An 11,116-nucleotide genomic window follows, 5' to 3' on the forward strand; every position below is an offset into this window, starting at 1 on the left:
GCTCCGGCTTTCTTTGACTCAGAAAGAAACTGGAAGCCCAACTGAAAGGTTGAATTTTCAACCTCTACCAAATCTGTGAGAATGAACATTAATGTGACGGCTTGAGCTTGTTCAGCAGCAGCGAGAGTCTTTACATGTACACAGAAATATGACTGAACTCACTTCATTGGCTCCCAGTTTAATATAGAATTACCTCCAAAATCCTTCTATTCATAAAGCTCTAAATGGCTTGGCCTCCCACTACATCTCTGACTTGCTCAACGTCTGTAACCCAGTCAGACCTTTCAGGTACGGACTTTTTAACGGTTCCCAGAATTTAAGCCAAGTTGGGGGGGGGGGGGGGGGGGGGGGGCTTTCAGTGACTGTGGTCCTGCTCTCTGGAACAAGCTGCCTGCTGTCCTGAAGTCAATCAAATCTGTACATGCATTCAAAAACAGACTCAAAACCTTTTCATTATCACAAGCCTACACTCAGCAGCTGAGTGTGTGTGTCTTTGTGTTTGCGTGTAGGTTAACTTTTTATATGAGCACATTTTATATGAGTATAATGAAATGTGCTATTCAAATAAACTTGCCATTTTGTTAGGTGTTGAAGCTACGAAAGAGGTGTTACTGACAAAATCACTAAGTTTGCAAGCGTGACATGAAGTGATGGTCAATTCTGTAAAATGCTCGAGCTGTGACCACATTATTTTAGAAATAAGAACTTTTACCTGGGCCCTATTTCAGGAAGCCGATTTAGAAAACTCAGAGTGAAAAACGATACTCAGGGTCAAGTAACCCCGAACTGTCCAACTCGGAATATTCGGTTTCAGAAAGGCTGATAACAATTAGTTCAGTCAACGCGGAGTTGCTTTAACCCCAAGTTAAGCGCGCACACGAGGATACATAAAGCCCTGATTAGTGGAGCACAGATTAAGCGAGTCACCATGGAGACGGAGGGAAAGAAGGCGCGGTCAATATATCTTACAGCGCTTGAGGCCGAAATTCTGATGGCAGTATATGCCGATAACATGCAAATTTTGCGGAAAAAAAGTAACACAGCTTCAGCTGCAAAAGAAAGGGAGCATGCATGGCAAAACATAGCCGACAGAGTCAATGCGTGAGTGTTAATTTAAACATTGATCTAGGGATTTCCACCCATTTAACACGTTATTTTATTATATTTTATTTTATTTTTTATTTCATACATTTTATTTTGTGATGTGATGTGAGCGCAGGTGCAACCCAACAGGCCCCAAACGTTCCTGGCAGCAAGTAAAAATGAAATATAAAAATATAGTCCAAACAGGTAAGGTGTAATTGTATTATGAGCCATAGTGCTTGGTCTGTTTGTCCGATGTAAATCAATTGCAGTTAGAGGCTACATTAATTTTCTTTCTGTAAGCACTTATTGAAATTATCTGAGCACATTACAAGTACATATTTGCTTACTCTGTATGCTCAAATGTGGCCCGTTATAGCCAACAGAAAAAAAGCAGAGGCCCGAAAAACAGGTGGGGGTCCTCCACCACCACCACTCACAGAGGCTGAGCAGTTGGCCCTCAGCCAAACCAGTGGGCACCCTGTGGCTGAAGGCATTTCTGCGGGGACATCCTCTGAGTCAATAACCCCACAAGACACAAGTGCCTACATAAGAGGTAAATTCAAAATAATACATGATGTGCATACATCCTTTCTTCACAGTCACCTTTGCAGTGCTACTCATTCATTTGATAAACTCTTTACCATAATGAATTATTTTGTAGTGAAGTTATTTTCCTACTGATTTTGCCTTCAGTCTTGGCTGTGTTTGAGAGCATAATGACAATGAAGTGTAAGGTGATTGGTATGTTTGTTAATTGCCATTTGGTCCCTTGTAAGTTATAAGTGACCTGTATAAACCTCATATTCTATCAGTTGATGGTGATGGTGTACTGCATCTGGTGCAGCCTCCTGTTGAGCCAGACCAACATGCAGTTGTGAGTACTCTTAATACTCCACAGATTATATGAGTTTGCAGTAGAACAGCAATGTTGTTAATTTCCTTACTACAGGAAAATAATGAAGAAACATTGACAGCTGTTACAGAGGAGGAAGCAACAGAGACACTTTATGAGGTTTACATCTTACAATGGAAAATATAACAATTGAATAAAATGTGGTACTATAATAAAACCATGGACTTTCTATGTCTCTAACAGAGTGATGATGGAAATGAAGAGGAAGAGGGTCCAGCCACTTCTCCAACAAACCTTTCCTCAGTAGGATGTTCAGCACTGATTTACAACCAACCTAAGTAGGCATGTACTATGAATGTCAATGCTATTTTCTGTGTTTCAATAGCTCCCTGTAAAGCAGCTGTACAAGACCTATTTGATCAAGAAAATAAAAAATTCTGACTTGGAAATGGAACACTTCAAGCAGCAGATCCAAAAGACCAAGACTGAGATTTTACTGCTGGAACATCAGTTAAGGGTGGGTGAAGTGGTCAGAGATGGACGAATTATTTCAGTGTTTGAACAACATAATAATATACTTATTAATACTTTGTGTACAGGAAATACAGGCGACCAATAAAGCCAGTTGAACAAAAAAATCTGTTTATTCTTCTTTCAACATGTTGAGGTGATGGGTCAAAGGAAATGATTGTGACATATGGTGTCTCTGACTGCTCTTCCATCTTGTATGTCTGTGGGAGGGTCAGGATGTTCATGGTTTGGATCACTGCTGATGTTTGGTTCAGAAGGACAGTGTTCTCCTCTAATTGTGGCAATGTTGTGAAGAATCACACATGCCACAATAATGTCACATGCCCTTTCTGGGGTGACCCTGAGTCTTTGAAGGCACTGGAACCGGGCCTTAAGCATTCCGATAGTCATTTCAACTCTGGCTCTTGTCCTGCAATGAGCCAGATTATATCGCTGCTGTGGGCCCGGTTCAGGGTAAGGGGTAAGCAAATAGGGTAAACATGGATACCCCCTATCACCAAGCAAGTAGCCAGTGAACTCTCCTAAGACAGAAGGATACACTTCAGTTCAAATGTCCCTGTAGCAATTGGTCTTTATATATTTTAAAGTATTTTCAACTCACCATGTCCAAATTTTGTGCTCAGTGTACATTCACAAAAAATTTGTGAGTCATGAACAGAGCCTGGCCACTTGGCTTCCACATTTGTGATAATGTTGGCAGCATCACATATGATCTTCACAGTGCAGAGAACACAAATTAGCATCCATTACTATGATGAAATAATTTGTTAGTTTGAAATGCTACAGGGAGCTATGTACCTGTACATCAATGCTGTGGAAAGACTTCCTGTTCACATAGTCTCCTTCATTTACTGAAGGAGCAATGATTGGAATGTGAGTGCCATCTGTACAGCCAATCACGCCTGGGAACCCTGACAATAAATGTAAAATTTAAGTAGTAGTTCAAGTATCACCACATCATGAATTAAGTTTTGTTCATCCTGCTACCTGCAATTTTGTGGAATCCCTCTTTGATAAATCTTGTGGGTCTATGACCGGGGAACACCACAAACGAGTACAGGAGACGTTTCAGTGCAACTGTAACATTCCTGACTGCCCGACAGATGGTAGCCTTGGAAACGTGCTCAGCGTCACCAATATTATACAGAAAGCTCCCGTTTGCAAAAAACCGAAGTGCAATACAAATAATATGTACAGAACTGAGAGAATGTCCGCGATGTGTCACATGAGCAATATTAGGCCTGAAGTTGTTATTCAAATAAATTATAGATTGTGCTGAAAAACGGTAACGTTCACACAGAAAATCATCAGGAAATGATAAAATGTCCAAACGCGCTCTAATCACTCTCTCCCGGCGGAGAGCTCTGTGGAGAATTTGGGCTTCAACATCTACTGGCTCTTCAAGGAAGGGGCACGCCATGTCTGACACTTCCTACAGTCAGGTTTCCGACAAAGAGGCGGAGAAGGTCAGGGTTAGTTGAAGTAAACCTGCTAGGGGGCAGGTTAGCTTCACGGAGTGTGTCGTCATAGTAACTCGCTCAGAATTAATCTAAACTCGCTTTGTGAAACCGAAAACCCAGAGTTTTCGTTAACTCAGGGTATACTTACTCAGAGTTTGCACTAAACCGGCTTTCTGAAACAGGGCCCTGTAAACCAAAAATCCACAAAAAAGATACATGTAGTCGTATATATGTGTAAGATGAGCATGTTTGAACAACTTCACTAAACATAGTTCAATTAAAGAGAAGGAAACTATCAAAGAGATGACGGTCTTTGTCTCCCCAAAACAGCCCTGAAAGAAGTTCGATTATTCCAGTGGGAGGAAACAACAATAACAGTGACTTTCTCTAGATTTTGACCATTAATTTATACCTCTATGTGTAAATTGTGTTTCTTAAAGGAGTTTTTGTTATAGTTTGTTGCATCCGTGTGAGCCAAAACTATTTCCTACATGTCAGAGTGTCGCAGTGTTGCTGCGATTAGCCACAAGGTTCGAGGTTTAAATCTGGTGGCCGTTTGAGGTTGCGATGAAAGAAAGTGTCCTTTTCACATTTGAACTAAATGCAGATGCAAACGAGTTTGTTTTTGTGTTTTTTCCAACAACCTAAGAACATCAGTTTATATATTTTACCCTTTAACTAAATTTCAATGTTCTCTAGACATCAACCTAAGTCATTGTCAATATCTTTTCAGCTTTTAACTTGTGAAAGTATTTTTGCTTCGTGGGATTTTGCCTCAGTTATAAGAAGCCGTGGGACGACCAAAGATTTTCTTATGCTAAGTAGTGAGTAAGCTACAAATTGATGGTGCAGAAGCACTGTAAAAGATTACCAAGTGATCCCTGACTGGCAACTATGCTCCCCCAAGACGTTCTCATATGTGGGCGCATTTTGGTCCTTCCTGACTTTTTTGGGTCAAGCTCTGAGTACAAAGTTAGGCCTAACAAGCCCCAAGAACCTAGGTCACATGTGAGAAAAACAGCAAACAACAACCATAACTTTTTTCTCTCTTTTCAGGCTTTTGTTCTACCCTTTTGATAACCTCAAGCACAGGCAGTTACAAGCCAGTGAAAGCCTTCCCTTTGTTTGGGCCCCATGGGTGTTTTGTTTGTTGCCTTCTGACTATGCATGAGATTTTTTCATTCTTTCATTTTTGTTTACGCTTACTTTCATGTGTGGCTGTGTTAAAATGTGGGAAAGAGAAAATAGCCTAATTCAAGTTTGTCTCTCTGAGTTGCTGTAAGTGTAGACTGGAGAGTTTATGTGTCTATGAACACATGAGTTTACACCCAGATAAACTGATGAATGGTTTGTTGGTTTAACCCCACTGTCTCTTTTTGTTTCTCTGTCAAAGTTTGGTGTCTGAGGACACATTCAGTTCTTAGTGAACTCCAGCTGAACTGACTGTACTGAATCATAAATGTCATTGAATGAACCAGAAGCTCCTTTTCTAAGTCTCTCCGTCTGATGATTCAAACTATTGTGAGCTAAATATGGAGAACAGAGTGTGCTACTCAGGGTGAGATTTACTAAAAAGAGCAAATTAGCATGATGACACTATTGCAAAAATGCTGAAAACTTTAGCAGGTAAACAACAAACAGTGTACCAATTTATAATCAGGGACAGGCAGTTTATTGCAGTAATACCTAATTAATGGGGCATAAATAAGAAGACTCGATAAGTACAGTGTAAGTGTAGGATTTATGAATGCGCGTCTCTCCGGAAACAAGAGGGCAGCTCGGGAGCAGCAGCTGAAGAAGAATCGATATAGTCGATATACACTGTAAAACCTGACCAGTTAAGTTAACTCAAATGATTTGGGGAAACCGATTGCACCAATTGATTCAAGTTTTATAACTTAAACAGTTTTGGATTATTTAAGTACTTTATTAGAGTCCCAAGAACCCAAAGCAAATATGATAATGTAACTCAAATGCATTATGTTTATTTACTCATTGTTTTTAGTATGTTTTAACTTAAACCATTAAATTTGTTGTACTAAGATGCTGTATTTATTCAAACTTATTTAAAGTGTTACATGCTCATATTCAAATTAAGTTAAATTAACTTAAATAGTTGTATTTAAACAACTTAATCCATTTGGGGAAACCGATTGCACCAAATGGTTCAAGTACTATTAACACAAAACCAAGCTATTGTTCTTTCCATTCAGTTTTTATTAACTTTAACTGCAGAGAAAATACAGAATGAATACAACCATACTTTGAGTCATAACCTATGACTGCTAAAGCCATTATCAAACAAACAAATAATTAGGCATTTTAAAACTTGCGCTTTTAGGGAATTTTGAATGTTTTTTGTAGCATTTTGAAAATCAATTAAATATACAAAACACACATTTAGGTGTACATCATATAAAAAACAATAGTCTAGAGGCAATTAGAGCCATAACAATCACAATTTTAAGTAACATTTAGTATAATAATGAAATCAGATGCACTACAGCAATGCAACTATAGAAAACAGCTGAACTAACAAAAAATATTCTCAAAGGTATTTGTGGCTTCTCAACAGTTTTGCCCAGACCTCGAGTCAAGTGAACTGGCACTCATCACACAATTAAAAAATAAAGCTTGAAAGTATACTGTACATATTGACTAATTATCAGTTATCTTCCAAAAGATTTCCATGTAACTAAAAGGTGTTTTTAGAAATAAGCTTAAGATTACACACTATGTAAAGATTTTTTTCAATCACAAACAAAACGTCAAATATGGATTGTCTCCTTATTCTTAGCTTTCTCCACATTGCTTTTTAGAAAGCTAATTACCCTGAACAAATAAAACTATTGAAGCCATTCACAGATAACTGAAAAAGCACGACTATACTGACAGTGAAAAACAAACATCATCTACACAAGCTCATTTTTTAGTGTCTGCAATTTTGGTTTTAGTTGCTTTCTCTCATCGTCTAGCTTCAGCAACACTACTTGAATGAACTCAAAAAAGCCAGTACACTTCTCAGGATAGCTCAGATGCAGAGCATAGATTAGCCCAAACAAACACACCAGGGCATCAGTCCATGAGTGATGAGTCATAACAACCTGATCTTCAAGTACTATGAACACTTGGCGTGGTGAGAAAGGAACTCCTCCAGGCACCTCCTCTTCATCGACATCAGCAACCAGAGCAATTGTGGCTTCATAGAACTCAATTTCCTCCTATAATACACAGTGCACAATTATTCATCTGTAATACCTCTGTTAAAAGTATAAATACAAATGGTCAGGCACCTTTCTTCAGTTTTTCAAATTCTATATATCATAACATGTTTTAAATTGACAGTGAAGGTTCATTTTTCATTCATCCAGTCAAATCAAGGATGAAAGAAGTTTATAAGTCATTCAACTTCACGTCTTCAACTTTCAACCCAAGTCCAGATGACTTATAAACTCCTTTCAACCTTTTTTAAATTCAAATGTGCAAATTATTGTAATACCCAAGTACCTTGCATGTTTTGAAAATCTCTGAAGAATCCTCCTTGAGGTACATTGGTAGGCCGGCCAGAGCTGCTGTTCTAGTTGCATAGATGTCGTTTTTGTCCTAAAAAAAAAAAAAAAAAAAAAAAAAAAAAAAAATATATATATATATATATATATATATATATATATATATATATATATATATATATATATATATATATAAACATAGCAATGGCAACTGCCAAGCAAGCAGAATAATAATTAGTATTTTTAAATACCTGTTTTCCATATGCCAACAAAAGCTGCTCCATCCTTTCACCGACCCGTCCAGTTTTCCTCTTTTTGTAAAGTCCAATCAGCTGAGGAGCATAATCATCCAGTGCAGCATAAAACACATGTGGCAGATTCTGATTGGTGATCCGATGAAATTCAAAGTAGAGCTGAGGAGAATTCCAAAAATATTATAAGCAAAACACAGCATACTATATGAACAGCAAATGTTATATATGTAGTTGTACTTACCTGTGTCTCATGAAAGAGTGCTGGCCATCTGTCCTTGAGCTCTGATACAGGAGGAGAAGTGGTGACAATCTCTTCACGCCGGAGGGCAAAAGTGGGCATCATATGCTGATGAATGAGAGGGATGTCTCTTTCTGCTGAGGTCTTCTTGAACTCCTCTACCATCTCAAGTCTTCTGGTTTCCAGAGACTCCCTTGTTTCTCCAGAAGGATAAGAAGGAAGGAAGTTGACCTCACCTCTCCTAGGTCTTTTAATATTGGCCCTTGGTGAAGCTCCATCTGGGTTTGTTCTGCTGCGCTTTCCAGCATTCACAGCAACATCCATGATGCCAGCTTTAGCCAACTTCTTTCTTTGGTTTCCCATTTTATATCTCAGGCTATTCTTCCACCCTTCCCACCCAGTGTCAGAATTCCTCTCTTTCAGACAGGGATGTTTTCTAACTAAAGCTTCTGCAGCCTTGCCAATTTGTGTTGTACTAGGGTATGCTTTTAGTTTGTAGATTTCTTCCCCCATTGTCTCAAGTATGTTGTGTTTTTGATCTCGTGTCAGCGTAATTACTTTCCCATTTTTATCAAATGCTGCATTACCCTCTCTTAATACATGTTCCACTTCATAAGAAAATGGCGGAACAATAAAAACTTCTGGCCATCTACTAATACGCTCTGGTGAATCTATGGTATCAGTGCTATCAGTCTGAAGGATTGTGTCATCAGTGCTCGTTGAAATCCGGTCAAGCTCAACTAACCTGACAACTTTAACAGATGCTATAGCTGGCAGGTCTTCTATTTTAACCAAATTACACAAGGCATTATCAAAATCTGGGTCATGAAACTGAAGCCGAAAGTCAAAAGTAAAATTTAGCCTAGATTTGATCGCATCTATGAGGGCTTGCACACTGTTTGGACGAGATGGCAAAATAAGTTTTTCAGCGTTATCCTTATCAAGGATGACCCTTAGCTTCAATATTCCTGTTGCCTCCATCTGAATTTGTTATTTCTGTAAAAGACAGGTTTCACATATTATAGTGGCATTTTAATACATGTTTGTGTTTACAGTTATTTGCAAAATATTAATTGTGCAAAAATATAAAAACATTTATGTGAATACAAAAAAACTGAATAGATGAATTACCTTTGCATTGGTTCAGAAATTGGTGGAATCAGCTGATGTCTCAGTTCTGTTTCTTTAGTCAGACACTGGAATGAAATGGTTTGTTGTTAGAATGAGTTCATTTGCTATCTTGTAAGCAACATGCGGCATGTGGTCAGACAGTTGGCACAGAGATTTTACACTGTGACGGAGACCCCTCTGTTGATTCTCTGCTACTTCATATGAACGCAAGTGCTCAACGTAATAAGTGTCATAGTCTTTCAAGAGAAAATAAATGTTGTTTCTGATGAGCAGTACATTAAGAATCTCTTTGAACTCTGGCAATGCAGCATAAGCACCTGTGCATACAAACATGCCAATTGCAAAGTTTGTGCCATTAATTGTAACCTTTTTTGTTGCATATATTGTGTCACTGTCAGCAATACCTGAAATAAATAATTGTGTATCTGCAGGTAATGATGAAATGTACAAAGACTCCATTTTGGATGTTTGCACAGGTGGTTTGAAAAACGTTGATGAGGACAAATAAAATGCCATCATGCTTTGATGTCTCTCTGCCAAAGTTTTTAGTACATTTTTGTAGTTGTGAGTGTCATGAACTATTTTTTTGAAAACCTTATGCTTTCCCTCAAATCTCATTGTCCAAAGATGAACTAAGGGACCAAAGCACTTTATTAAGTGTGGGTAATGCTCGATGTAATGATGCTTTGGCCTGAATCGAACATTAGGAAACACTTCCTGAAAGAGTTGTCTGTGATCTAATATTTTACAGGCCATGTACTGAATGGTCTCGTCACTAAAAGTATGAGACATGGCAAGCTGAACTACGTCCTTTAAATCCATTAGCACTTCCCAAAAAGTGTCTCTTTCTGGAACTTTGGAGCCAATGAGAAGAGGCAACAGTCTAAGAAGGGCATGATTTTCATGCCCGTTCCCACCAATGGTCCCTCGCCTGGCAAAATTTGAGGGTATTGGATGAGGGCGATCAACTTTGTCAGAATGTTGGTAGGGAAAGCGTAGAATTGCTCTGTTTAAGTCTTCTAAGGTAAAATATCTCTTAGAAATCAAACCTTTTAAACAATGTGCCAACTCCACTGGAACGACACCTTCAAACAGGTCGTGTAGGAGGTCAGGTGGGAAGCCTGTGACAGGATGGAAGAAAGAGAGATGGTCAGAAAGAACACAGGGGTTTTTAACACCATAGTTTTCCTCAATGTCATCATTCTGAAGCTCTTGCACAAGATTATCATGAGCATCTTTTGTTCTCATTACATAATTCCCTGTAACAGCATTTTCAGTTTGCATTTCTGTTTGGGTGGCATGACAAAACCTACAGAAATATGTAGACCTGAAACTCATTGAAACCAGCAAGTCCATGGGCAGCAAGGTTGTCTGCCACAACAGAGTAGACAGTGCCTTTAAGACATTCACCAAGAGTCTCAATGTAGACACCTACTTCTTCAAGAGTTTTCAGATCATTTAAGAGTGGTGACAACATTTCCTTATACCCAAACTGGCGTACATCATTGGAATTGCACAGCAGAGCAAGCTGAGTGCAGTGTAGAGCAGAACGAGATTTAACTGGAAAGTTTGCCAGTGTCCAATAAACTGCAAAAACTTTATGTATTTTCTTTGAGGTACCAAGTGGGTTTGCGATTTCAAAATCATCCACGTAAAGTATTATTGACAATTTCTGTCCCTCTTGTGACAGTAGAACATTTTCCTGGTAGTAGGATCCATCACAAAATGACATGAAATGTCCAGGAATCTGTGTGGGTGCTTGTTTAATTTCTTCAAGCACATCATTTTTTTTCAACAACAATTGCAAAGATGTGAGAATAGGCACATACATATAAGTGTGCTTTGACGATTCAATTAAATACTCCACAGGTTTGACATATGGAAAATTTGCTTCGTAATATGATTTCCTCCTCTTTGCTGTAGATAGTGGTCCTTCAGATGTGACACATTTATGTAAAACATTACTATCAGAAACTGCCTGACAAATCTCATCCACCAGTTTGTCCGTATATGTACAGTTGTGCTTTTTCAGTATATCTACAACTGATTTTCTA

General features: G+C 38.5%; 2 protein-coding genes across 2 annotated transcripts; one reads left to right on the plus strand and one right to left on the minus strand.

Annotated features, from left to right (window-relative positions):
• The first annotated feature begins 928 nt into the window (after window positions 1-928).
• LOC146626180 (uncharacterized) lies at window positions 929-5,007 on the plus strand. The gene is made up of 8 exons (XM_085361773.1): window positions 929-1,101; window positions 1,220-1,290; window positions 1,463-1,639; window positions 1,899-1,960; window positions 2,036-2,098; window positions 2,183-2,242; window positions 2,325-2,456; window positions 4,987-5,007. Exons 1-8 carry the CDS (start codon window positions 929-931, stop codon window positions 5,005-5,007), a joined length of 759 nt encoding a protein of 252 aa, XP_085217899.1.
• Window positions 5,008-6,842: 1,835 nt separating this feature from the next.
• LOC146626181 (uncharacterized) lies at window positions 6,843-8,483 on the minus strand. The gene is made up of 4 exons (XM_085360362.1): window positions 7,935-8,483; window positions 7,691-7,852; window positions 7,438-7,533; window positions 6,843-7,151 (listed from the first exon to the last, which is right to left on the minus strand). The coding sequence occupies exons 1-4, from the start codon at window positions 8,442-8,444 to the stop codon at window positions 6,843-6,845; spliced, it is 1,077 nt and encodes a 358-aa protein (XP_085216488.1). The 5' UTR covers window positions 8,445-8,483.
• Between the last annotated feature and the right edge of the window lie 2,633 nt (window positions 8,484-11,116).

The sequence above is a fragment of the Diplotaxodon limnothrissa genome, linkage group LG8, assembly GCF_057381915.1.
Source record: "Diplotaxodon limnothrissa isolate DT_005_m linkage group LG8, D_limnothrissa_male_GT1.1, whole genome shotgun sequence".
Classification (NCBI taxonomy): Eukaryota; Metazoa; Chordata; class Actinopteri; order Cichliformes; family Cichlidae; genus Diplotaxodon; species Diplotaxodon limnothrissa.

Bases quoted from the DNA above. Each gene is read 5' to 3' on its own strand.
- LOC146626180 (XM_085361773.1), top strand. From the start codon at position 929: ATGGAGACGGAGGGAAAGAAGGCGCGGTCAATATATCTTACAGCGCTT. The intron at 1,961-2,035 runs GTGAGTACTCTT...TCCTTACTACAG, and splicing joins AGCCAGACCAACATGCAGTT to GAAAATAATGAAGAAACATT. The intron at 2,243-2,324 runs GTAGGATGTTCA...GTGTTTCAATAG, and splicing joins CTCCAACAAACCTTTCCTCA to CTCCCTGTAAAGCAGCTGTA.
- LOC146626181 (XM_085360362.1), bottom strand. From the start codon at position 8,444: ATGGGGGAAGAAATCTACAAACTAAAAGCATACCCTAGTACAACACAA. The intron at 7,853-7,934 runs GTAAGTACAACT...AATTCTCCTCAG, and splicing joins CACTCTTTCATGAGACACAG to CTCTACTTTGAATTTCATCG. The intron at 7,152-7,437 runs GTACTTGGGTAT...TGTGTATTATAG, and splicing joins AGATTTTCAAAACATGCAAG to GAGGAAATTGAGTTCTATGA.